Source organism: Oreochromis aureus, linkage group 16, assembly GCF_013358895.1.
Source record: "Oreochromis aureus strain Israel breed Guangdong linkage group 16, ZZ_aureus, whole genome shotgun sequence".
Classification (NCBI taxonomy): Eukaryota; Metazoa; Chordata; class Actinopteri; order Cichliformes; family Cichlidae; genus Oreochromis; species Oreochromis aureus.
The window spans coordinates 20,900,990-20,928,169 of NC_052957.1; the positions used below are offsets into that span (position 1 = coordinate 20,900,990).

At 41.4% G+C, this 27,180-nt stretch overlaps 1 protein-coding gene across 8 annotated transcripts; it reads right to left on the bottom strand.

Moving 5' to 3' along the window:
- On the bottom strand, nucleotides 1-26,624 carry dcaf6 (ddb1 and cul4 associated factor 6). 8 transcript variants are annotated; one of them, XM_031734540.2, is made up of 21 exons: nucleotides 26,222-26,624; nucleotides 20,171-20,232; nucleotides 17,992-18,084; nucleotides 17,016-17,201; nucleotides 16,818-16,931; nucleotides 15,506-15,641; nucleotides 13,711-13,922; nucleotides 12,426-12,519; nucleotides 10,589-10,708; nucleotides 9,278-9,634; nucleotides 8,781-8,987; nucleotides 7,136-7,195; nucleotides 4,927-5,110; nucleotides 3,897-4,006; nucleotides 3,464-3,755; nucleotides 3,263-3,304; nucleotides 1,215-1,353; nucleotides 900-1,056; nucleotides 728-816; nucleotides 540-645; nucleotides 1-457 (listed from the first exon to the last, which is right to left on the bottom strand). In XM_031734540.2, the coding sequence occupies exons 1-21, from the start codon at nucleotides 26,316-26,318 to the stop codon at nucleotides 399-401; spliced, it is 2,916 nt and encodes a 971-aa protein (XP_031590400.2). In that variant the 5' UTR covers nucleotides 26,319-26,624; the 3' UTR covers nucleotides 1-398. The 8 variants fall into 8 exon arrangements, with proteins under 8 accessions (XP_031590400.2, XP_039455883.1, XP_031590401.2 ...); XM_039599949.1 differs by having other exon boundaries at nucleotides 4,927-5,107; nucleotides 26,222-26,623; XM_031734541.2 differs by having other exon boundaries at nucleotides 3,263-3,292; nucleotides 26,222-26,623.
- Nucleotides 26,625-27,180: the final 556 nt, after the last annotated feature.

Genomic DNA, 27,180 nt, shown 5'->3' on the forward strand with positions numbered 1-27,180 from the left:
CGTGTTTTACTTTGTCTGTATTCACATGCGTAACTGCCGGAGCAGCACATCAACATTTCTCAGCGCCGTGCTACAGTTTCAAAAACGTCAAACGTTAACACTGATCAAAGCTCACCTTCTCCTAACAAAATAATATTGCACTTAACCTTTCACACCAGCCGCCACTTTTCCTCACACTTATATTTTGACGTCCTTGCCTTTACATTCACACAAATATAGTTTATCCTCATACAGACACATCAGTAAGAAAGTCTTCTTAAAAAACACAAGGGGCTAGAAATTACACTAATTTTCAAAAGGAAGTTTTTCTACACTATACTTGTACAAATCTCGGGTATTTTTCAAGTGCTATACAGCAAGAAGAAATAGTGTTTATTTTAAAATAAAATTCCAGCTGGCTACTGCTCGTCCTCGTTTTCCTGGCCTGAGCCTTCGGAGCGATCGCCTTCTACCCGATCTGCAAAGAGGAAGAGGCAAATATTAAAGAGAGGCTGAGACTGGTCTAACAAAAACAGTGTGCGACGTGTGTGTGCGTGTACCTGATCTGATGTGATTGAGGGAGGCCAACATTCGAAGCATGAAAGAGGCCGGGACTGTGATCGTGTTTCTCGTTTCCTCCAACATCAGCTCATTCCGAGTGATGACCTTGACGGGAAGAGAAGAAGAAGAAGAAAGGTTTTACGGTGGGTTTGGTTTTTTTGTTTTCTTTTCCGTGGGTTGACTCTACCTCCTCAGCGAGGACTCTGTTGAAAGACGGCGATTCTTCCAGTGGCGACCAAATCTTGATATCATAATCTATCCCTGAAGAAGCCAGAACTGAAACAAAGCAGGAAATGAGAGCAACGTCAACACGTGAGGAAACATCGTCCGGGTTCAGGTGGGACATCCACAGGACTCACTGGGGTCGTAGGGGTGCGGCTGCAGGCAGTTGACCACGTGGTTGTCGGCTTCAAGTAGCATGAGGTGCTCTGCGGTGTGTCTGTCCCAGATGAAGATGTGCCCGCAGTCTGAACCACTCATCACAAAGTTGTTGCCCCAGAAACACGACTCCTTTATCTGCACACAGTTAAAAGGGAACATTGAGTATTTTGGAAACGGCACTCTTCAAATTCCACAGAGTCTGATGAGAACAATTATAACACTCTGATATCAGAGCCAGTGGATTATTATGAGTTCACACCAGACTAATACAACATGTGTGGCCCGAGGTTTACCATTGTCCTGGAGTTGCGGTGGCCTTTGTAGACCATTTTGACTGAAGGTCTCCTGATATTCTGAGTCTCGCTCTCCTCCATCTCCCTCCTTTCTTTCCTCCTGCGGAACAGCTCCTGAATACGAGCTGCTGCTGATTGTCTAAGAAAACAAACGAAAAAAAGAAAGAAACCCCAGACTCATACACGTGCTTGTAAGCAAACACAAACCCATGCTGTCAGTGCTGCCTCAAGTCTCATGCTTCAGACCTATGCTACACGAATATTTTTTTAAACCATTAACAAGATCGTATCAAACAAGCTCCAAGCAAGAAAGCAGCCACTTGCAAGCGAAAGCACCTGCCTGATCCATCATAACCGACTCAAGCCAATAAAAGTTTATTCTTCTCAACCTTAGAGTGACTTCAACCAGATATACACTGTAACAGTACTGTACACAAAGCTAGATCCAGAAATGTTTTAGTGATACAATTTTCATAATTTTGACCAGACAAGCCACCAGAATAGATTTTTTTTTTTTTAAAAGCGAGAGAGAGAGAGAGAGAGAGAGAGAGAGAGAGAGAGAGGGGGCAAGAAAGACACAAAGGAAGCGTAGCCTTTCAGCTTTAATTTGAGGAAGGTAACGGGTTAGCATTTATGGAATTATACACACTGCCTAATTTTTGGGTTGTCAACTGTAACTAAATAATTCACTCAACTGGCATGGAAAAAATATGTTATTACTACATGAATTTAACAAATAAATAAATAGTCTAGAGGTGATTCCATTCTTGGCATTTGGATTTGGAAGCTGTTGCTGTTGCAGTAAAACCAGTAATAACACGGGTTCAAAGAAGCTCTAAATGAAAGTAAAACAGGCCATCATTAGGCTGTGACATTAGGAGTGGCCTAATAAACAGCCTGGATGATTACAGGATCCTTTCCATGATAAAGAACTCCACCACCAGAACGTCTAGTCGAGTGAAGAACTCTCAGCCACATGCAGTAAAGATCACGTCTTCATGGTCTCCTTCACGTATCCAATAGTCATGGAACACCACTGCAGAGACATCAACTGGCTTCCTCCATCAGCTGTCAGACTCTCTCCCATCTCTTCTTCTGCCTCCTTGCAAAATTGTTTTGCAAGGAAGACCATGTTACATGACCACAATCTCATTTCATTATTAATTTCTTCACTACAGACAGAAGCTCTTCTGGAACTAGTGGCTTGCGTCAGGGGGGTAGGGGGTGTAACAGGGAGGTGATGGGGAGGTCTGCACAGAGGCAGCAAGGTAGTCAGGCATTAATAGTCTGCATACATCTCCCTAAATCTCCTACGAGTTTGCTCAGTAGAGAAAGGAAGTTCTTAGTGAATCGACAGTCAGAGGCTGCCAGTCAGCTCGACAGCTTTGTGCTCATAATCAGGATGAGCCACCAGGGGGGAGGAAATCTACTTTGATCAAGTTTCCGAAGGTAAAGAGTTGAATATTCTGCAAAAGGCACCTTAAAGGTTGAATTAAATCAAATATGATGTTTTGTCTTTAAAAAAATAATTTGCGGACAGGTTATTTAGTTACATGTTCAGCTACATTTGAAAATAGTTAAATAATTTTTTCAATCCCCTCAAATTAAAGCCAAAAGTGCTCATGAGCTGCCACTTTCATTTCAAATCTACAGAGATGGCATACAGCGTGAAATTTATGAAAATGGCACTTCTGTTTAAACCTATTTTGACCTCGCTGTGTGTAAATGTGTCCGTTTTATATTCGTTTGGCTCCTTTCTGCAAGGATTTCATGCATGACACTCATTTCTTCTCCATCTGTTCTACACAAAATGCAGCTGTGATGCTTCTGTTCACACCATTTGTGGAGTCAATACTCACATGCACGGCACTCTACAGTCAGCTGTGTGTGTTATTAGTGCACTGTGAGAGAAACCGTCAAACCAAGACAAAAGAAAAGAAGTTATCCGATTACTGCACATCACGTTGTGCTCTTGATTTTAAATGCTCTGCAGCATGTCACACTCCTGATGCATTAGATGCGTTCAGTTTCCAATGCAAACACGTTACCTGATCATCCTATCTCCTACTGCAGATCCTCTGGAATTAAATCTATATTTGTAGTAAAACAGTCAACAGCAAAGCATCACAAATTCTAAAATCGGCACACCCACCCACTTTTTAACTGAACTAATGAATGCAAAATGATCACCTGCATTCAAACAGAGTTTTTCTTACTTGTAGTAAGAAACATTATGCTCTCAAACACACCTCTGCCCCTGTCCTCTGAACCTTGAGGGGGGGATAAGAATAGGATCATCATCACTGTCATCAGAGTCCTGGTTGCCACGTGCGGGCTGACTCTGGCCCTCCACGCCCTCTTGCCCCTCCTCTGTAGAGGGCTCTGCTCGCCGACAGCCCCCTGACCTGTCCTCTGTACCTTCCGGCTGACTCCTCTCCTGCGGCGAAGACGCCATGCTGTCTCCCTCAGAGGAGCCCTCTGCTGGAACCTGAGCTGCTGAGCTGCTGGGGGCACTGGAGCAGGAGGCATCACATGCTGGCTCTGCGGAGGAAGCCAGCAAACTCATATCATCGCAATCAGGACTGGAATACAGTAAGCAATACATTATGGCATGTTTATTGTTCTAGATCAGACAATGTTTGAGATAGAGGCGTTTTCATGATGCCGCAGGAGACGACTCACCCTGCTCTGATGCTGAGCTCTCTGTCAACAGAGACTCTCTGCTCTGTACAGCTGCAGCTTCTGATGTTTTGGGGCCTCCACTGCCCATCGAACTGGACGTGCTGCTGCTCCTGTAGTGGAAGAACAACAGTTACCATCAGTCCTTTTGGGGTGGTTTTTCTTGAAAATTATTCATATTTATCTGAGGAAGAAAAAAAAATATGGGAGGACACAAGTATCATGCAGTTACCCCGACTAAGAAGAGACGATCCCACAGGGGATCCTATTGAGTTACCTGAATTTGAATGGAATGAGTGAAGTTGCACTGGAGACCTTTGCTTTTCTTTCTGTCTGTAAACAAGACAGCTCGAAAAGTTCTGAATGAATTCTGATAAAACTCTGTCAGGGTGTAAGGTGGGTTCATGTTAACTCTCCATTAAAGTTTAGCTTACATCCACCAAAGTCTTCACTGTCCAACTTATTGATTTATTTGTCAAAGAAAAATTGACAAAAAGCCTGATAACTTAAAAACTATGATTCTCACAAGCGTGGTGTGTGTTGCCAACATATACAAACGTATACAAAGCACCGTATAAAGATTTAAATGATCATGTCAACCTTAATTATCTGAAGGTCAACATGATAATCTTATATAGAACCAAATTACATTTTATTGTCATTGATTGTATTGACGTACAGGTATATAGAGGAGGAGATATGAGGATTATAAATATGATATTATAAATTTCATCCAAGTATAATGTCACATTCGACCTCTGACCTCACTTTAAAGAAAGTACTGTCAAGAGAAAGTGAATGAGCTCATTATATAATAAGCTCAAGTTAATCATGTCCATTTATCTACAAATTAATACCCGTTATACATTACCTACTCCTACATCATGTTTGTGTAATCACAGTAAACATCTTTCATGCAATCTGATTATTACTGCACTGCAAACTTAAAGTTTTAAAAGAACAGAAAACAAAATGCATACATATTTATCTTCAGTGTGCTTTAGGAAGCTGACACCTACTGGCCATCACTCACCACTCATCAGTGAAGTCCAGTTTGATAGTGCTGGTGGTGGTTCCCTCTGAGCTGTAGTGCAGGCTGAGGACGGGCTCTGCTGCACTGGGTCGACTGGTGGAAGTGGAGGTGGAGATGGATGGGATGCTGCTGGCTGGTGCAGCAGCAGATTCATCAGCAGGTGAAGCTGTAGCTTCGGCTGCTACTGAGAGAGGAAGAAGACGACACACAGGCAAAACAAGCAAGGGGGGCTTACTGAGACGCACTGGCTGTTCAGACTAAAACTCTGATCAAAAGTAACTCTTCCTGTCGTTTGCAGTGTGCAGTTGGTCATTTAAAAAAAAAAAAAAACACACCACAAATATGCAACTCGGTGTTGCATCCATTCCCTCTGATAAACAACATTAAACAGAAATGGGAACATGCAGCAAACGTTAGACAAAACCACAAAGGACACGTTGTAAAAGACACGTACTGACAGACAGCCACAACAGCAAGACACAAGACGCACACAAACACACATGTCAAAGGCCCTAAAAGGTCATTACACCCGTTAGCTGTTAGCTACACTGAAGAAAAGGAACAGGTTTCCAGGGAAGATGAAAATTTGAGCTGGAGGACAAAGAGGGACTTGTTGCTAAGATGCTACATGCTATATCTCTGTCAGAATGCACTGCCAATAATCAGAGATGTAGTGCTTCATATATAAAGCTATACAGTACACACAAAGTAGTTTGATATTATACTGTTGGTGTTGTATATAAAAATAAAAAGTATTATAAATACCTCTGGACTCAGACCTTTGTCCTAGAGTAGTTAGAAAAGTTATTCATTAGTAGTAACCATGACAACAAGTCAGGTAAAGGAAATGACCTAAACAGCTCAGTATGTTAAAGGAGACCATATGCTCATGTTAGCTTTGCATTTATTATTAGACTGCAGCAGAGCAGGTTTGCTTTAGGAACCATCTTTTATGTGCCTCAGTACAGTCTGAAATATTTAACTGTAACCCCCTTATGTCATGTTTGTTCTGATTGGCTGCCCCTAGCAACCAGAAGGAGGTGGGTGGAGCTTGGAACTGTGCCGATGGAGGATGATGTCGGCAATCGTGAGCAGCGATAGCTCCAATCAAAGCAATCATTTTCTTTAATTTCCCCAGTGATGTATTAAGTTATCATCATTATTATGAGAGTCATATTAAAGTGAATGTGCCTCGCTCCATTTTCCCAGTTGCATCTCCACACATAACAAACATCTGCAGCACAGGCGTGTCTGGGCATGCACATAGGCTTATGCCCGGCTTCTTGGAAGTCAAGTGTGTGTGTGTAAGTGTAATAGTTACACTGATCCATCATCACGAAATGAGACAAAAAGATTATTCTGACTGCCTTCTTTTTTGGTTGGCACATTGTGCATTATGTGGTGCGCAGTGAGGATTTTATCGACCATCAGCAATGCCAAAAGGGGACTTTGCTACTGTGCAAGTTGTTCAACCCTAGAGGAGCACTGATCACAGGTATACCTGCATATTCTAAAGCCTGGAATTACTAACATACCTCAATATCTGAAACTCTGATCGTGCTTAATATGAGCATCATGCACTTTAAATTACAACACAGTAAAACTTTTAGATGAATTAAACTGAATATGACATTATTTTTAAATGAAACAAAGCTGTGTAGATGGTTCACTCTGATCAAGAGTGAATCATTGGGGCTTTTCAGGGTTGTTGTGAAGTGTTTATGTAACAACATATGTGCCTTAAAAAGACCATTGTTTTGCTTTGGCACATCTGACTACCAATGCTAATCATTGCAAAGGAGAAATGTGAGATATAGTAGGGCATTTTAGAAAAAACCTAAATATTGCACAGATGGTTCAACAGAGACCACTGACTTGTTTATGTCTGAGTAGTGCTTTTCTTTGTCATCCAGTTGAACTAATTTTGGACATATTTTTTATTGCATTACTCAAAGCTCTAACTTCTTAAACAATTTTATTAAATCCTTTGTCCAGAGCAACAGTAACAGTCAGACACATCCACATCTGGACAGTTGAATATTGAACAGTCAAGCAGTGGATACAGAGAAAACAAAAACATGAAATCGATGGAGGACAAACAGTGGAGTGGGACAGTATGAGGGAAAGTGGTTAAGACAGAAGGTGGAGAAGACAAAGCGAGTGGCAGGCTGAGGGTCAGGGAATGGGGTTGGGGGAGGGAAAGACGCACCCTGCTGTTCATCAAGAGTCATGGATCCCAGCTGTTTGTTTACCACAGACGAGGGGGAATCTGGAACACAAATGAGACCAACTAAACATTGAACAAAGAGGTCAAACGTGAGGGCTCACACAGTCAAGGCGCACACGGGTTAAAAACTTCTAAATCATGTTTCAAATAAATGAATTAATAAATAAATCCAAGGCCAAGCAGAAAGAGATTTCACATCAGCCAAAAATAAAAAAGCTCCTTCATCTGATAACAGCTGTGATCGGTTTACAGAGTGTTGGGGAAGCTCAGTGAGAATCAGCGATTAGTAAGTCTGAACGGAAACAAGAACATGATTTTCATTCATGCTTTTTACAGATGTGCAGCGAAATGTTTTATATCTGCCGTGTTACATAGAACCTGGAAATCCCAACCATCAAGAAGTGCTTACTCGGGCTTGCCACAACAAAACAACAACAACAACAAAAAAACCAACAACATCTGTTTGGCTGCTGGCTACACAACACACTTCTCCAAGATATCTGTGACCAACTAAAGCCAATTAAGTGAGAAGAAGCAACTTAAACATTGTGTCTACTGAACTGCACAATAACGTGTTCAATAAAAGCTTTCATAAAAGATGCCTCATTATGTAAAGCCAGTTTTGTTTTGTTTTTTAAAAATCGGTTTATACCTTTAATATTAAACTTGTACCTAAATTTTTAGAGAAAAGAGGTGAAAGTGAGAGAAGCTCTTCAGGTTAACTAAATGCTGTCACATTAAAACTGAAGCAGAACAAACCTAAAAAATAACTTATTAATAAGCATATATTACATAATCATTATTTGATTTGAGGGTTTTACTTTGTTGCTTTGCGCTCGTGCACAGACAAAATAAAATCTGTTAAATAAGCCACAAATTGTTGCAAATAGGAAAACCGAGCAATAGTTCTGCGGGCTTTCCGAAGCTCCTTCAGAGTTCGTTTTTGGACTCCAAAGTGGATGCTTTTTTACTTATTTTCACTCCAGCATTTCAGAAAAATGTTTTTTTTTTTGTTTCAAGCATTTTAGTTCAACTCAAATAAGTAACATCACTTATGTCTGTTTATTTTTTCTGTTTGTCCACCGGCTTTTGAGTATCAAGACGCATTTAGAAAACAGGCAACGCTAACTGATGAAAAGAACCTTAATTTTAACATCAGCAGCAGGTGAAGCCAGTAATGTGACCTATCCAATGACATTGAAAATAAAAAAAGGCAAGTTATATTCAACAGCATCATCAAACATGGTTGAAGAACCACATGAGCCATGAGGCCAAAGCAAAGCTTCATACCGTCTGGTGCCACTCCAGCAGGAGAGTTTGCAGGTGAAAACTCAAGCAACAAGTGGAAAGATGGAGTGAGAGCATTAGTGAGTTAAGGGCTGAGCAAACAGTGGAGAAGCGACACACTGGACTCTGGAATTTAGAGGAAGTAAGGGGTGAGAAATAGGAGAGCGGGGAAGATCAGTCTGTGGTTAGTGGTCAGTAACAGCAAGACTGGGTCTTTCTGGAGCGTCTCTACAACAGACATGGCTGTCTTTGCTTAAAAGGCGGGGACGGGTTAATGGCAGGGGAGCAGCCCTTATGGAGGGATTGCTGCAGGGTTGAGGAGCTCGGAGGGGTGGGTAACCTGTACGGGGTTGGTTCTCAGGAGCAGCAGCGGCAGAGGTAGCAGCTCTTTGCGACTGTCTCTCAGGGGCTGCAGAGGAAGAAGAAGGTGAAGAAGAAGAAGAAGAAGGGGCCGCTCGCCGACCCCGTCCAGGTGGGTCGGCCAGCCGGAGCAACCTCTGCAAACGCCTACACACTAAACTTATGGGCAGCCGATGAGGACCATACTCTGACAAAGGGGCAGAGGAAGAGAGGAAGAGTGGATGCACGATTAGAAGACTGACGGAGGATGTGAGGAGAAGATTCGGCACAGAGAATCGGGCAAAAATGAAGGAGGACAACAGGATGCTGAAGGAAAATAAAGTGAAGTGAGGCTGCTGCTTGAGTGGAGTGGCTCCAATGAACACACACCCACACATACACACACGCGGACACACACACCCCCACACCGAGCAGTTAACCCTCCTCACTGGACTGAAGGCTTACATGTGAAGTGTGAGTGCGGTCCTGGTTTCTTACCTGAGAGTGTGGGCTCAGAGGTGGGCGTGGCCGTGGCCGTTGGCGTCGGGGTCCCGGTTGTGTCGCCCTGACTCCGCTGCTCTGAGTCGGGGGACGACGTGAGAGGGGAGGAAGAAGTGGCCGAGGTCTCCACTGACGATGAGCTTGAAGGAGGAGGTGCTGTGACTGTTGATGATGACCCTGAGGAGGAAGAGGAGGTGGATTTAGGCATGGGCGCAGTGGTGGCCGCTGCGGGACTGGCAGGTACCTCTGGGGAGTCCGTCCCCACAGGCCTCTCGGGGGCGCTGGACTCCTGACTAGAGTTGCCTGCTGCGGCAGCCGGAGCATTCAACGTCCCCTCGGGACGAAGAGCTGTACCTGAAGACAAAAATATCAAGCAATGATTTTAGATTTTGGTTAGTTTACGGTTTATTATCACAGAAAGATTCTTAACAGTCAGTCTTACTGAAGTTTAAGCACATTAATGAGTCAATCGTTAACAAAATCCTCCATAGTGACAGTTTTGAGTGTAAGCCAGAGTGAGGATGTTAGGTCTTCTTAATGCAACATGAAAGACTGAGTGATTAATAAGTTAGGTAATTCTTCCTGAAAGGGATGTAAAGGAACAAGTGATGGACGACACCCTGAGACTATAAATAAAGCATTAAAGATGTGAATCTGCTCGGTCTGAACTTCATGGTTTTATCCAGGAGATGAAGCTGTATCACGACCACTTCGTACATAATTCAGGATGTCAGTGGGGCAGAGATGAGACTGTATTTGAAGAGGCTGATTAACCCAGAGCAGAGTGTAGCTGTGTGTCTGAGGTAAAAAGAGTATTATTTCACTATTTTCATATCACTATATACTCAGTACTGATGTGCATTTTAAGCTACGTGTGCATTTGCTGCCAAATGTAGTGGTCTGATTGGTCACATTTGCTCATTTGCATGTAAAAATACCAGAATAAACAAGCGGCATGCTCTTTACTGTTTAATGTGCAGAGCATTTATTTAATTAATCAATTAATTGTTTCACTTCTGGCACCACAGTTAAATGTAAAATTGCATCCTTCTCTCTGAAGTTAATGACACACATTTTATTTGGACTATGGAAAAGAACAACATTTAAATCTTATAATGTTAAGAATTTCATTAAACAGATCACGCTAAAAGAAGCAAATAAGAGATTTTTAAACAGACTAAGAAAGAAACTCTGCACTACTTCAGTTAGAACCTGATCAACCTGACACACAGATCTGGATCAAGACACAAATAAATAATTTAAAAACACTTTTTGGCCCGTTTGAAGACCGGAGTATTGAAGCCTCACCTCTGGGTCGCGTTTGAGGTCGGGTTCCTCTGCTACTCTGGGCTTCACTGGCCTCCTCAAACCACCGGGACAGCATGTCCGACATCCTCTGCATCAGAGACACGTTTGGACTCTGCTCCCCTGGAACAACAACAACAACAAAAAAAACAAAACAAAAAAAAATGGAAAACGTCTTTAGATCCTGTCAAGCTTTTGATTAGGACACAGTCCATATTTATAGAAACAAAAAAAAAAAATTTGAGTATTTGTACTCAAAAGAAACTGCTCATCATAACTGATCATATGCAAGCAGAGGCTCATTAAGACCCACACAAGGATGACTCATTTCACAAAATATTGATTTAATATATGAGAATTTTGGGAACATTTATCCCCAAAAATGACAAACAAATTAAAAAACAAAACAAAACAAAACAAAACAAGAAATCCAACTAGAAAAGAAACTTGTGAACAAAGTAAAGCACTCTGAAACAGTCATTACCTGAAACCCTAAGATGAGTTTTTCCTCCATTTGACAGAATTTTTTCTTATTTCTGAACAAAATAAACCGCAGTAACAAAATAGATTCGACTTAAACTACGTTCGTCTATGGTGAAAAAACCCTGCGGCAGGAGACCGCTCCAAGTCATTTGCCTCAAAGTGAGGTTTCTACTCTCTCTGACCCAAGCAAACTTTGATACACTATAATAAAGAAGTTCAGCTTTTTACACACATTTTCACCTGACTATGTGAAATATAAGCTCTTACTATTGCTCCAGAGCTTCTTCTTTTTTTAAAATTATTTTTCAACCCATTATTTTAGTTGGATGTTTGTTCACTCTTATCGCTATTGTGTCTAGTTTGGGCTTGTAGCTGTTTTCAGACACGAACCCCCACTCTGCTCCATAATATCTACAACAAAGGGCAGCCAAGGCCAGATTTTTGGAACAAAAGTTAAAGTTAAAAGTCCAGAAACCGAGGGGGGGGGAAAGAGAGAGCTGTAGTATGGATTTGCATTTACCAGGTGGTCACATTAAGGATGTTGCTCCATGGCGATCAGCTGTTTGTCAACAAGTTATATCAACTTTAAAGGGAACACTTTAAATCGGGTTTACATACTCTGAGCTCCAGTTAAGCTTAAAAGGTAAACTTGATGGATGCATCAAGAGAACTGAAGCTCAGGAAGAACAGCAGGACGTCCACAGGTCAGGTTGGATCTACGAGACAGTGAACCCTAAAAACTCTGTCGGATGTATCATCAGTGTGAGTGTCTGTGCCAGAGAGAAAGCACTGCATCAAAGAGAAAAAGTGCTGTATGAATGTGCCCGTTACCAGGTGAATGTAGCTTGCGCTGAAAGTGCTCTGAGTGTTCAATAAGATGGGAGCTGGGATTTAAATGCATTTACCACAGATCACTGCACTGTTGGTTCTCTTTTTATTGGTTACGTTCATAAGTTGCAGAGTTGGTGGTGAGCCAGTTTTATGGCCTGATTTCTTCTTCTTCTAAGATTACAAAATCAATATGGGGGAAAATATATTGCTAAAAATGAAGGAAAGGCTTGAACAACTTTAACTTTTTTGTGTGATTTTGAACCCAGTCCTCAAAAAGTTCATGATTTTAACCGTTGTCACATCATTTTGCTCTCAAAAATTACACAGTGAATGCCAGTCAAGATTTCCAACTTGAGGATTTTGTTCCTAAGAGATCCAATGTGTGATGCAAGTGTCCCCTTAATGTTTTGAGAAGTATATAAAAATATATTTTGCAGGTTGGAGTCTTGTCAGAGTTTGTCAGAGGTCGGGCCTGTCATACGAGACCATCGCTGTAGACGAGCAGGAGCACATACTGTGATCTTACCATCTCTCTCCCTCTCGCTCTCAGGGCGAGCTCGGGGTCCAGTGTCAGACCAGTCACCTCGTAGACGGAGGCGCTTCACTGGAGGCTGCCTCAGCTGTGGAAACACACACACATTCACAGAGATTAGCAGTTTGTCAGTCAAGGCATGGTCAAAAATAGCTGCGCTGCCAAAGCAAAACACTACTCGTCTCTATCAGTGTCCTCTTTAAAGTGTTCCCCCCACCCCACCCCCTCCTCCTGGCAGCATGACTGAGGTTGCCTGCCACTTTCCAGTCCTCCTGGCTCTCTCTGCAGTGCAACAGGCTGAGAGCCAGAAATAGGAAAAAGAGGTTCTTAGAGCAGGGACTATCCACCGCTTCAGTCAGGAAATGTGTGGACAGGTGGTGAAAAGGAGCAGAAGCTGAAAGACAGTTGAATAAATCAGATAAAGGGATTAAACAAACAAGGTCGCAGGTAGAGGAAAACAGAGGGGTAAGGAACATTGCTCCTCGCCCGCCCGCCCTCAAATCAGCCTGAACTATTTTGGTGGTTTGAGGAACGCTGCCTGCGTCGCTCGCTGTATTTGGAAAGGAATGCGTGTGGTGGTTGCATCTAGACACAGCTGAACTCGCCATGGCACCGTGATCCAGCACATTCGGACACACGTGAAGACCACCACTGAGCGCAAACACGCAGTTTCCTTGATTGTTCAGTTGTTTGAATCCCAAAACTAACAACGGAAATATAACTAAGACCCAAACAGATCAGGCAGTAATTCATGACGCTGTTTCCATCCTCAGTGCGTTTCTTCCTTCTTTGTATTGGGTTTGTTTTTCTCAGGGTCATTTGCTCACCTCCCTGCACTGCATCAGCCGCCACAGATTTAGCACTGATGTCTGCAGGGCCCAGAGGAGCAAGAACAAGGTCAGCTCTGTTTACAACAATCGATCCTATTCACCCCCAAAAATCAGCCGCATGGACACCTCCGCTCAGCCAGACGTGATTATGTTTATTTTCTATAGAGTCAAAAGGCTGTTAGCCCTCTTAACAGGAGACATAACGTGTGAGGCCTCTATTAACCTTCTCTGTACATTTTAACAAAGACTCTTGATTGTTTTGGGTATTTTACCAATTTATTAAAAAAAAGTGGTAAATATTTTGGATTTTGCCTTAAACTGACAGATAAGGCAGATTTTTATTTTGTAGATCAATTATTACACACTTGGAATAATGGAAAACTGTCTAAATGACAGCCACAGTTTGGGAGAAAAGAATGACAGAAGAAAAGTTCCCATCGGGATCTCACCTCCTCTCTCCTCTCCTCCGACGGGCCCTTTAGCTCTCGAGCCTGGTCATCTTTGGGATCGAACAAGTAAATGTAATCGGAGGAGTAGCTGACCAGCACCTCCTGACCGTCCTCGCTGTAGCAGAGAGAGGTCACTCTGCACGACTTGTTGGACAGGTGAGCGGGAACAAACCGAACACACATGCCCGTGGTTCCCCGGCCCATGTAATTACCTAAAAAATGAGAGAGAGTGTGTGACTTAGCCACTGAGTCGGTGAACAGGATTCTTAATTATATTTGTGGATTTGGCCCAGACGATTCGGTGGATTTGATATAAATGATATGTCAAAAGCAATTGAATGTGTTGAATGGGAATGTCTGTTTACTGTGCTGAAAAAAAGAGTTTGGTTCAGTTCAACATTTTTGACCTGGGTCAGAACAATCTAGTCTTCACCACTGGCTTCACTGCACACCAACTCTGAGGTTTCAGGCCGTTTCCCACTATATTGCGATACTTGGCAGCGTTGCCGTCTTTAACTATTCCTCTATAGAATCCATAGCCACTGCCTTAAGAGCTGAGGAAAAGGGTTACTGATGTGATTAGATACACATCCTGTCAGTCAGTTGGAATTTGGGTCAGATTTGAATCCTTTCCCTTTCAGTCAAGCCACACAACGTACCTACTTGAGAATCAAACTCATGCTTTTTAAAAGGATTTCTAAAAACATCATTTTAAAACTCTCCTACAAAACAAGAGCTGGCGTGCTGAGCTTTACTACCCATTAGTCACCGGAGCAGTGACCCTAATCAAGATGAAAGGTTTACCATGCCATCCCTGTGTCTAGAGGTACCCAAGTCTATTGGGCAGCACGAATAGCCAAATTAATAGACTGGACTTCTGCCTGAGGTGAAAAATCAAAGTCCTGTCTGAGTTAGCAGGGGATTGGATATCAATCCAGTAACTGCTTCCTTTTTTTTGTTTGTTTTTTTTAAATGAATTTCCAGTTTAGAAAACATGTTTGCATCAATCAGCTATGCTTCGTTTCTCCATCTTTTGATAAGTGGATGTATCAAAGAAAGTCTATGGAAAAATTCAGAGCGACCTGGTCACTATGATAATGAAGCTACTGCTGGTCTTGTTAGTGTATGCAACTCTGGTATACTCAAACTTATTGTTGAGTTAAGGAGAAAGCTCCATACTTTTTGCTTCATAAACATTTACCATGTTTATCCCATTAATATCCGCATCGATTTATTAAATCAGTGTTATTCTTTTTATTTCTCCATTACATTTGTAATCTCAGAGGGATAAGCGATAGGGAGAATTTAAGTGTTTTGTTTAGCTTTGTTTAGAAAAACTATGAATAAAGTAAAAAAAACAAAAAACAACAACAACTTGTTGGCATACCTCACCTTACCTACTGTTTAAACAGTTTTTTTTAAAAGTCTCTGAATAAAAACACTGACTTGCATTCTGTGGAGGAACAATGCTCCATAAATACCTTTTATAAGCAGTTGTCAGGAGGATTTAAAACACACAGGAAGAAGTAAAAATACTCATAAAAGTATCTAAAAATAGAAATGTCCAACAGGAGACCAGGCACAGCACAGCAGGCTGGGACCAAAAAACTCAAAGGGAGATCCTCCCCCCGCTACCTTCATGTAAACGGGAAACTGCTCGAACATTCAAAGCAAAATTGGGCATAGTAGGTATTATTTCTCCACCACAACGGGCTGCGTTTACCTACACATCAACACAACGATAACACATTTGTGACATGTAGAGTTACCAAGTCCACCGCGCAGGGCTGCTTACCCGTCGCTCTTGTGCCCAGCATGCGTCTGTCGTAGATTCGCACCGAGCTGTCGGAGCAGCCCACGGCCAGGTAGTACGGCACCAGCGGAGAAATTGATATGGAGGTCGCTGCTCTTCTGCAGTTTATCAGGATGTCCTGAAATGAAAGAGCGCAATGAGGTCTGGAAGTCACTTCTGCTCAGTAATGGCAGATATCACAGATTGAGAATAAAAATAAAATTAAAAAAATGACGTAAACTAAAGTAAAACTGACGCTTGCAATAAATCCTGTGTTGATTCAACTGTAATCACTTTGAGAGGTTCAGTTTTAGAAGCTCGAGAGGTTTCTGTTGCTTTGTGAGACTTTATGAAACCACATTAACATCACTGGTCAGACTAAAGACATTTGGTGTTAAATGCCAAACTGCTGTATCACTCTGAAGTAGTTGCACCTAATAAAGTGGCAACTGAGTGGAGCAACTGCACTACCAGGTCTAACTACTGCAGGCTGATGATGGGGAAGCAGAGGGGCCGGTGACACCAGCTGGTAAAACTCTTCTGACAGTTTTAGGGTAACAGGTTCTCATCTGGAGCACGAAATACAAGAAGATGCAACATAATCTAGGAGGACACTGGTTCTCTCTCACACACACACTCATTTATCAACTGAAGCAGGCTGGTTTAAAGCCAAAGAAACTGGTTCCTGGAGGAGAGACCAAAAGCTGTCTGTGAAGAAAGCAGTTAAGTAAGAAAGGGAGGGGGGTCCATTATCAGTCCTGTATGAAAACAAAGTCCAGTGAGCCATTTTCGAAGAGGAAAAAAAAAAAAAAAAAAGATATCCACAAACTCTTATACACTAAACACAGTGAAAAACTCAAGGTTAGTTCCTTAAATGCAGTATATAAAGGTTATTTATATAGCTCAATTACAACAACAGTACAATAAACGTATATAGCCCCAGGAAAAGCTACACTAAAATCCAGAAAAAAATAATAATAATAATAATAATACATGATATTAAAATATAATAAAAACATTTAAAAAGATGTCACATTGGAGCCAAAATCCAAAGAGAATAAATGCATTTTTAATAGAGACTGTGTCGACTAGATACAGAGAGGTAGATTAATCCATAGATCTGATAGTGTTGCTGCAAAAGCTCGATCACCTCTCTGTTTTAATCTGTTTTTAAGGGCACCTGCCAGGGTTTCCACAACAAAATGATGGTTCTTCAATCGATCCCTCCCCAAAGCTACAAACACATTGATCCTGACCCTAACTGATGATGAATCACAGACAGAAAAAAGACAAACATCACAGATGTCACCCGTACATCTTTGCAGTCTTCTTTAGTGCAGCTAGTTTTCATGCGAAGGTCAAACCATCGCACCGTGCCGTCCTCCCCGCAGGACAGGAACGTGTAGGGGTCGTTCGGTACCGTCATAATCTGACGAAACAAAGCAAAGCTTAGAAGACAGGAGGGTAAGGAGTAAGTGAGAAACACCTTTCATCAGCTTCTGTGAATCAGCACCTCATAAGCGGTTCCATAATGGCAGGTGAACTGACACTGTCTGTTGTACTCGGGACTCTTCTCAGTGTGGGTGTAGTAGATGATGCCGTCTCCAGAGCAGGAGACAATTTCCTGATCGTTGGTGTGGGGCATGAACTTCGCACTGAAGATGTTTGCCCGATGACCTGAACGTATAGACTTCTTGACCTGAAGCAGAGAAGAAGAAATGCATGATGACAGCTGCATCAGAGAGGATGCTGGACCAGAGGCAGCAAATCAGCAGATGAAAGCATATAAAATGTTAACATCTTGGTTTTTCTTGCACACATTTACATAATTTTAGACACTAATGTATTCATTTGTAGTATTTAGGGTTGCTGGTAAGTGGACTCTGGGAACAATGCCATGCTTTTTCTGACTGTTTCCAATCTTTGTCTTAACCCAAGCGGAAGTCGGGTCCCTAAGTATTTGGACAGATCCCATTTTTGCCGTTTTGTTTCTGCACACTGCCACACTTTCCATGAAGAAATTAAAAGAAAGACAAAGAGGCCCAGCATGAACTACACAAAGACAGGAAGGCATACTAGGATTATTTAGCGGTTAGCCACAAAATGCGACGCTGCTGCTAGGTTTGGGGTTTGACATTTTGTTTTGTTTTTTTTCCCCTCATATGACATCATTTGAAAGTCAAAATATGTCAAAGAGAAAGAGAAACCAAAAGGAACCAGAGAAACTTCTCTCACCACTTTTATAATAACAAAGATTATTTTTGTCCCAGCGAAGCAAACCTTCAGTGGGTAGACATCCCTCACAAAAACAGTTGTGGAACATCCATCCATTAAATAATTCCTTTGGTTTAGTATCTCAACTGTGCTCTGCCAATTCAAGCTTTTTGTCCTATTTTATGGCTAATTTACCATTTATGCAAAGAATAACAGTTAAAAATGATCAGTTTGGTGTTCCTCCATAAACAATGTCAGACACATTTGATTACAACCTTTTTGTTGTAAGGGTTGGTGATAACCAGGAAGGTATCGTCCGACCCTGACAGGATGTATTCACCCGTGTCGTTCCATGATATAGTGTTGACCTGAGGAGAGATCAGAGAGAGCGCTTACATGGTGATTTACACTGACAAACGCAAGTTAAATTCCAACATCCATTCATTCCAGCTTCATAAATGTGACGACTTGCTAAATTTCTTCATTTTATGTAATACGAGATTGATGTAAAACAAATAGTTAAAAAAAAAAAAAAAAAAAGGAACTCAGTCCAGCCCCGAAATGTGGACACGTGAGAGAGGATTCTGCATGATGAATGTGAATTACTATCAGAGAAGCAAATGAGAAGACACGGCATGTCCCTGCACAGAATTACATTTATATTATTCTCTTTTCTGTGCTTGTCAAGCATCAACAACAAAGAAAATCCCTGAATGCCTTTGCTTCAATCAGTAAGAAAATATGGATGCCATTGTCCAATTCAAATTAGGTTCATTAACAGTTCGATCAACTGAAATAACCACCAACATAAAGCTAGAAAATGAGCTAACTGTGGATTTTTGGAACAGCAAAAGAAGAGTGGCACATCAGGTCAGTGCTTGCTGTCACTCTGTGGATCAATATTTCATTAACACCTGCAGCCTCAGTCAGCGCCTCATCGTGACAGACTGCCTCTGCCGTTCTCAGAGACATTACACTGCCTGTATTCCTACATGCAGACCTCACGTCTGAATCAGGTTTTTAACATGCTTGACTCCGTTTCTGAGACGCTGCACATCATCTATAGTTAGATTTGTCGTGGAGTGTAGGTGAGGCCCCTCCTCACCTAATGAAAGATTAACAGATGGTGACAGATGAGGCAGGATATGGTGTTATTTATTTATTTATTATGATGGCATTTTTAAACACAGGTTAGGGTTAGGATCTCGTGTAATGTGGTACAGTGCAGAGTCAGAACAGGTAAGGCGTCTCACAGTATCCACTGAAAAACTTCTGTAACTCCCGTCCCCCCTGGAAGAGCTTAAAATTTCTATAATAAAAGTAATCAAAGTATTCACAATAATTCATATTCACTAATATTAATCTTCTGATGCTAAAATCAGCTAAATTGACACTTTTTAGATGGTGCAAATAGAAAGTCTTTATCGGATTAATAACTTAAAGTGGACCTGTTACACTTATTGTTTTCTGTCACATATACATTGTTCAAAAGGTGGATGTTCATATTGGCCATGGCCTTAAATAGTGAGGTCAGTGTATATGCAAGTAATCCCTATGAGCTTACAGCTGAGGTTTCAGGCTGCTCTGAATGCTGTGTTTCAGACTGTTTTTTCCACTCTTGGATGCTTTAATGCACAGGTGTCGAACTCCAGGCCTCGAGGGCCGGTGTCCTGCAGGTTTTAGATGTGTCCTTGATCCAACACAGCTGATTTAAATGGCTAAATTACCTCCTTGACATGTCTTGAAGTTCTCCAGAGGCCTGGTAATGAACTTATCATTTGATTCAGGTGTGTTGACCCAGGGCGATATCTAAAACCTGCAGGACACTGGCCCTTGAGGCCTGGAGTTCAACACCTGTGCATGTCAGGATGTCTGATATTCCTCATAGACTGACTGTGAGCACAAATGCCCCTACCACTTGTTCAAGACATCTGTTTATAAGAAGCAGTCAATCAGTAAAGGAGCTCAAACGGCTCATTTCAGAACATGGCTGAAGGCCCAGTATAGCTAAATAAAGATTATTTTGAAATGAATCATACAAGTCTTGTAGAGTCCAAGAAAAAAACAAAACATACACAGTGTTAATACAGAAGCTCTTAGCTACTTAACTAAACGCAAACTAACATATTCAGAAAATCCAATAATAATATCTCAGAGCGATATCTCAATCATTGTAGCTAAGAGCTGCACTTTAATGCAGCTCTCCTGAGAGCTGCATGCATGCAGTGCCTGTTGTGGTGTCTTGCACAGGCTGATGTCCTGCCCGGTAGTGTGACAGGACGTGTGACTGTTATGTCAGCTTCAGGTTTCTCCGAGGAATTAACCACCTGACCTGATCTGATCTGTTCAAGGCTCCACCAGCACGCTGAGAAAAAGTGACGTGATGTGTGCTTGGCAGAGAGAGGACTTCAACCAATAAACACGAAGAGACGGATAAAAATGTGGGGCACTTACGCAGCCATCGTGTACGTTCAGTGTTGCTTCGAGTTTAAGCCTCTGGACAAATTCTCTTCTACCTGTGAAAACAGAAACGTGTAGATTTGAGAAGGCTGTCAGGCTTTAAACTTTAATTTGAATCGCATTTATCTACCAGTCTTCACTTAAGTGCAATAGGAATAAAATGTCACATTAAACAGTGGCTTGCGTTCCATTATTCATGCAGTGGAAGCCTCGTTTGCACCAACAGGAAGAAACGAGGCGAGTACAAACAAAACTGCTCTGCAATAAGACTCCAAACACAGGAACAGTGGTTCGATAGTTCACAATGTCAGCACTTAATATTTCATCTTATTTTTGTGAACATCTGCAGGACACACACACACACACACACACACACACACACACACACACACACACACACACACACACACACACACACACACACACACACACACACACACACACACACACACACACACACACACACACACACACACACACACACACACACACACACACACACACACACGATTTCCCAGATGTTTGATTAATTTAGCAACAAACTGACGTTTAACTGGAGGAGAAATCAATTCAAATAGCAGATATTAAAACACAGTTTTGGAGAAAGCGACTTTAGAGCTTGACATGATATTTATTGGTGGTCCAACACAAAGAACAGAGACGTAAGTGACCCGGAGGCATTTGAAAGGTTTTACAGGAGGGGAGGTAAAGAGGACACAGTAAAACAAAAGGAGATCAAAGAGTCAAACACACAAAGGGGAAGGAAACTGAAGTAATTACCTGATTAGCAAATCACAGGAAGATTCAGGCCTCTGGATAAGTAGCAACAGGATGTGTGTTCTTCAAAGCATGTGCTATTCTAACAAACAACTTCAGGGTCAGGGTCTCACTTTCTAAAGTCATCATTTTTGCAGTTTTTTCATTCAGTTACAATCACTGATTTTAAAACAGCAATCTGGTCGTCCTGATGGATAAGTTAAAAAATTCTGGTTTTCTGATCATCTGCATGCAAGCACATCTGGATTTCTCACTATCTAAGGCATGTCGTCAACAAAAAGATAAGAAATCCAGATAAGGTGCTTATATTTAGCAGTCTCCTGGATCCAGTAACATTTATCACACTGCACTGAAAGCTGGTATGCATCACAAGCATCTCCATCAACAGGTTCAGGCTGATAAGCGCACACCCTGGATGAGCCACACATGTCAAACTACTGCTATTAAAAGTCACACACACGGAAGAAGGAAAGAAGTTCAAGGGTGCCGTTGAAGCGTTTAAGAATTGGCTCGACCTCTCAAGGTGGAACCGGTTTTCCACTAATAAACTTCAAGACAATCACAGAGGAAATCCACAATAACGGTGGTAAGATCAACTCAAAGACAATCAACAACAATACATCCAAGGATTTGAGTGAAAATGGGAAGATACCCCTGACAAGGCAAAAAGCAGACACTGTAGTCACTTCATCTGGATTATTATTCAAATTTTAATAATGTGTCAGTTCATTCATTATGAGCCCAATTTCCGTCAGTTTATCTGCTGTTCCCAACTTCCCCTCTATGAGTTTCAGCACAATCCTGAAAGGAAGAAATAACCAACCTGTGCCTCAGATAAAAAAGGAAGAGACACTTCAGATAAACCTGAATAACATGTTTGATATTAACAACGCTGACGCGGTTGTTTTAAGATCACACACATCGTGAATTCCTTAACATCCAATGTGAGCCAGGGCGGTGTGTTTCCCTGTCAATGTCAGCAAAGGACTACCAGAGAAAGCAGGACATTCCTTCATCATTGCAAACTGTCACTTAAAGGGTAAAGCCTGACAGGGAAAAGCAAACTGTGCCAAAGCTAATGTCCTCATCCAGCAGCAGCAATCAGGCCACTGATCATTATTATAGCAGCACTGCACAAAGGATGAGCAGAAACGGCAACATCTGCTACAAGACGCTGAGCAGCAATGTCTTCAGATCCCTGATGGGGTGAGTGCACAGGCTCCCATAAGAACTGCTCATACTTCATGGACTCTTCTTTGTCAGTCAGTGTGGTTGGACCAACTACTAGTCACCTAGATCCTCAAAAACTAAAACCCCATGTAACAGTAGTTAATAAACTTCTTTGTGCTAATATTTTTCTTTTATAAAGGTGAACTATTTTAATCAAGAAGAATTTGCTGTCACAATTAAGCATTTATTGTATGAAATAAAAAACATATTATACCAGTGTGAGAACAGCCTTTAAGGGAAAAACAGAAATATTTAATTTTTAAATAAAGTAGCTGCTTCCCTTGTGTTGTCCTTTATATTTTTGATTACTTTAGTAATAATGAAATGACTCAGTGAGCTGTTGCGAAAGTCTGGTGGCTTATATACCAACAAGAGCCTTAACTTGCTTCAGCAGGTGTTATGAATGTTGCAGAAATAGTCTGGGAGTGATTCACTTCAAAAGCTTCTCTGTGATATCACCAATCGCAAGCACCGTCATGTCACCTATAAATGGATTAATGATGAGTAATGTACTAAGTACAGTCATGCCTAAATCTGCAACAATACTCAGATTTGCTATCAGTTCACCAAATCAAATGCAAGACTTTTTACATTCTGTTTAAAAATGTTCACACACAAAAACAGTGCAATCAAACTTGTCTCTGCCTTTTTTTTTTTTTCCCAGAAAAATTGGTCTAACTGGCTTCATCGAGCCTCGACCGCCAGCTTCCACTGAAGTTTTATAATAGTTTTATAAGAGCACCTCCAAACCTGAGGCCTTGGTTGTCAGTTAGAAAAAGCTGGATTGCCCACTTGTTGGCCCAAGTGGACGAGTCCAAGTATCTTGGGGTTTGTTTACAAGTGAGGGAAGGAGGGAGCAGGAGACTGGCAGATGGACTGGACCAGAGTCGTACCAATCTGCCTCTCTGTGTAAAGAGAGCAGAGCATGAGAGCAAAGCTGCCGATTTACCGGTCGATCAACATCCCAAACCTCACCTTTGGGCATGAGCTGAGGCTAGCGACCAAAAGAATGAGATTGGCTGATACAACTGCAGGAAATGAGCTTACTTTGAAGGGTGGCTGGACCCTCCCTCAAAGCTGGATGAGGCACTCGTCATTAAGGAGAGACTCACAGACTCACAATGGAGCTGCTACTCTTCCACATTAAAAGGAGGCAGTTGAGATAGTGCAGGCATCTGACTGGGATGCCTCCTGGCACCTCTCAGTTGAGGTGTTTCTTCATATCCAACTGGGAGGAGGACCCAGGGAAGACCAAGTACACACTGGGGAGATTATATCTCTGCCTAAACCACTTCACCTTTTGAATACCTCAGTATCCCCCCTCATGTGGCTAGGGAGAGGGATGGCTGCTGCCCTCATGAACCAGACTCAGAGAAGTCATGAAGTCATGAAGCAGACTCAGACTCGAAAAAGGGTGGTTGGCTTTTAAAATAGACCAAGTTTGCTTGTTATTTGTTTTCTTTATCATTTGTTTCTAATTTATTTTTTAAACTCATGTCTTTGTTTAAATGATTCTTCTACCTATACAGCTTTTGTCAACAATTGTTGGTTTTAAATTTTCTTATAAATAAAATGACTTCGCATGATGTAACTCAAGATGATTAAAAATAGTAATTCCTAGTTATATGAATCATCTCTTAATTCAGCCGGATTCCATGATCCTAGGCCAATAGCTTTTTAAACCAGCAAAACCTCAAAGGGCTTAAACATATAAATTCAGTTCTTTTAGCACTGTGTGACAGATAGCTTATTTTCATAAATAATAGACCAGACACAGGCTAAAAAAAAACCTAATAATAATAATAATAACAATAAATCATTCTGCTGTTTGATTTTAGTTTTATTTCGTATCATAGCCTACATCCATGTCAGCATGTCCATGTGGTTTTTGCTTTTCTTCATCAGAGTTTCTGTAAGTTTTAGGCGTTTCCTATCACTACATAGAACAAAGTGAAATTCAGGGAAAACCCTACAATATAGAAGACTTTTAACCTCACGGGACGTTTCTCAGTTTCAGCTGAATACAAACCCCCAACTTGTTCCCCTCTAACGCTTCTTCTAAGCTAAATTTATCCTCCAGGAGCTGTGACCCACACATCACAGCATGTATCCTCTACACGATAACAGCTCTGACTATCTTTCAGACATGCTAAATACAGCACTGACTAAACCTCTGAGGCACCTGCCCCACCTCTACGGGCTTATAAAGCCGTGAGGTACAGACTTTCTGACAGTTTTGTCTCTGAGTGCACCACGGGCAGCATCCTCTGTTCTCCTGCACTGTCCTCTCACAACCAACACTGGAAAATAACTATATCCGCACTTTTTTAAAAAAGAGACCCACTTTTACACATTCAAATTATGACTGTGAATAATTTATCAATATAGCAACTTTCAGCAACCAGAGCTTTCCAGAGGACTTTAAAAAAAATAAAATACAACATACAAATAGTGTCTCCCCCCCCCCAGTTTAAATGCATTAAATGGAGCAGCAAAGAGGAAAGCCTTAAAATGTGATGATTACATTTCCTAGCACTTTTATTGCAGATCGGTGCTGCGCAGAACCGGAATGCTGTTTCTGCCTGCAGGAACCGAGGATGTGAGAAATAATCAACATAGTGCAGCGCTGTGACACATTTTATTGACTGAAATTATGCAGTCCTATTACTTTTACTTAAAAATCGCATTAAAACCTTAATAAGTTGCTGCATTTCATTCAGTGTAAGATATTTTCGCCTTCACCATTTCCAGATATTGACCTAATATTTATATATAATTTTTGTGGCTACTTTTATTGTATAAAACCTGTCATTTTTATTTAAATATTAATAAAGTAATTTTTCATTTAAGACATTTTGTACCATTTTAGGTCCTTTAAGCTTGCTTCCAGTTTGGATATGATGCTACAACGCACAAAGGACGCAGTATTACTGATAAATGTTCACGTAATGGTACAAGTCATCAGTGCCAGCATATCATGATCCCTACTCGAAAGTTGTAAATATAGGCAATTTGAATTGTTACCTAGATGTATTATTATTATTATTATTATCATTATTATTATTATTATTATATCATCTTTATTTGTTGGACTTATTGTCCTTGTGTCCCTTTCTTTTGTACAATTTTTAACCTTTCCTTTTCCTTTGTCAAATGTAAGCTCTTTGGTTATGTGGCATGTTAAATGTCTTGACTGCTGTAACATGGGAACTTCTTGGCTGTAACAATGAATCAAAAGATTATTATTATTATTATTATTATTATTATTATTATTATCATCATCATCATTATGTCATCTTAGTACAGTTATTTTGATAGTCAAACAATTGCAGACTAAACAATTTTAATTTCCTCTTCTAATTCCTTCCCGCCCCTCCTGGTTGTGCTACTTTCAGCACCTTGTGGCCTTTTCACGTAGCAGTAATGACACATCGGATTCTGTGAGTGTCTTGAAAGGAAAGCCTGATGCTGTCAGCACTTTCTACTGTTAACAGACTCCTGCCAAACTCAGGGCACTTTTATTTTTAATGCACCAGCCTCTCATAAACGCATTACATGATTGATCCCTGCTTTTATTGCATTATTTGTGCCATTACAGGGATATACTTCAGACTACTATATATGGTGGTGCCTTCTGCAGATGATTGCACAATCCTGTGATTGCACTAAAATGAGATCTACACTGCATTTCCTTTGAAAAAGTAACAGAATGTCTGTATGATGTGATGAGATGTGATAAACAGGCCCGCACTGCTACAAATTAAGCACAAGTCTGAACCTCGTCTTTGTACTGTTTTAGCTCCTTCACAATAAATGAAATGTGCAGGCTGTGTTTACACTGTGTAGATTTGGGGGGGGAGCAGGGATAGCGGCAGCTCTCTGTTATTAAGCAGGTAGTGTCTTGGACTGGGACACAGTCTTCCTGTCACTTCATGTGATTCAGCAGCACAAACACAGTCTGCAGATGCAAACACAGCTCCTACACGTTTCCTCATACATGTCAGCGTTAGCAGTAAAGAGGCTTTGCTTTGTTCTTACCTAAATAGTTGGTCCTGATGGCGTTAGGCTCGCTGTATCCAATTAGGCGTTTGTTTACATCCCAAACCAGGTTGCCAGTGCAGGACATTGTGACCATATGTGGTTCTGAATTGACAATAACATTGAAACAGAGCTAACCCTTCCCCTTTTTTGATGTCGCCTTTTATCTCCCGTCGCCTCGGAGCAGTCCCTGCCCGTCGGGACGCCGTTGACGTTAGCTGGAGGAGACACTCAGCGTTCGCATTGCTGGAAGGGAAAGAGTCGCTCCTGTCCGGTCTCCGCTGTCCCCCTCACTGAGCTGAAGCCCGACCGTGTTCCTGCTCTCCGTGCTGCTGCTAACTATCTGTCCTGCTAGCCTAGCCTGGTTTATTTCTTCAAGCGGTCAGCTGTGTCCAAATAACGCGAGAAACTGCGTGCTTGGCCACAGAGGGGAGGTGCGCTAGATTTGAGCGCCTTGAAAGCTGACGGGGCGGGTACATCCAGTTTCTGTTAGTAGTTCTCTTATTGGCCACGTTAGCTTCAGGCTTGTCTCTTATTCAGTTATTACCGGTGGCTATGAATAGAATTAATGTCTTAAACATTTAAAAAAAAAAAAAAAAAAGTATTTACGTGAGTAGCATTTAGTATATGTATGCATAAAGGGATGATTATTAGCCAGAAAACTTTAGATAGCTTGGCATGGGCAATTGCAGGACAAAAACAAGTAACAGACCCAAAAGGATCTAAAGTCTACAGCAATGAACAATATGTTAAATATTTCTCCTGAAGAAACAGGGGGGGGGACGACTCCAGCAAAGACCTGAAACATAATATAACCATAACTTTCAAGTAAGATGAAAATGATATCTACCCTGTAAACAGGAAGATTTTTGATAAATTGTTCTGGCCAGACACAGATGATACAAACACAAAAAGAAAATATGATGTAAAGCTGTGGATTGATTACCCTCAAAATATAA

Bases quoted from the DNA above. Each gene is read 5' to 3' on its own strand.
- dcaf6 (XM_031734540.2), bottom strand. From the start codon at position 26,318: ATGGTCACAATGTCCTGCACTGGCAACCTGGTTTGGGATGTAAACAAA. The intron at 20,233-26,221 runs GTAAGAACAAAG...CTGTTTTCACAG, and splicing joins CATCAGGACCAACTATTTAG to GTAGAAGAGAATTTGTCCAG. The intron at 3,756-3,896 runs GTGAGTCGTCTC...CTTCCTCCGCAG, and splicing joins GAGCTCAGCATCAGAGCAGG to AGCCAGCATGTGATGCCTCC.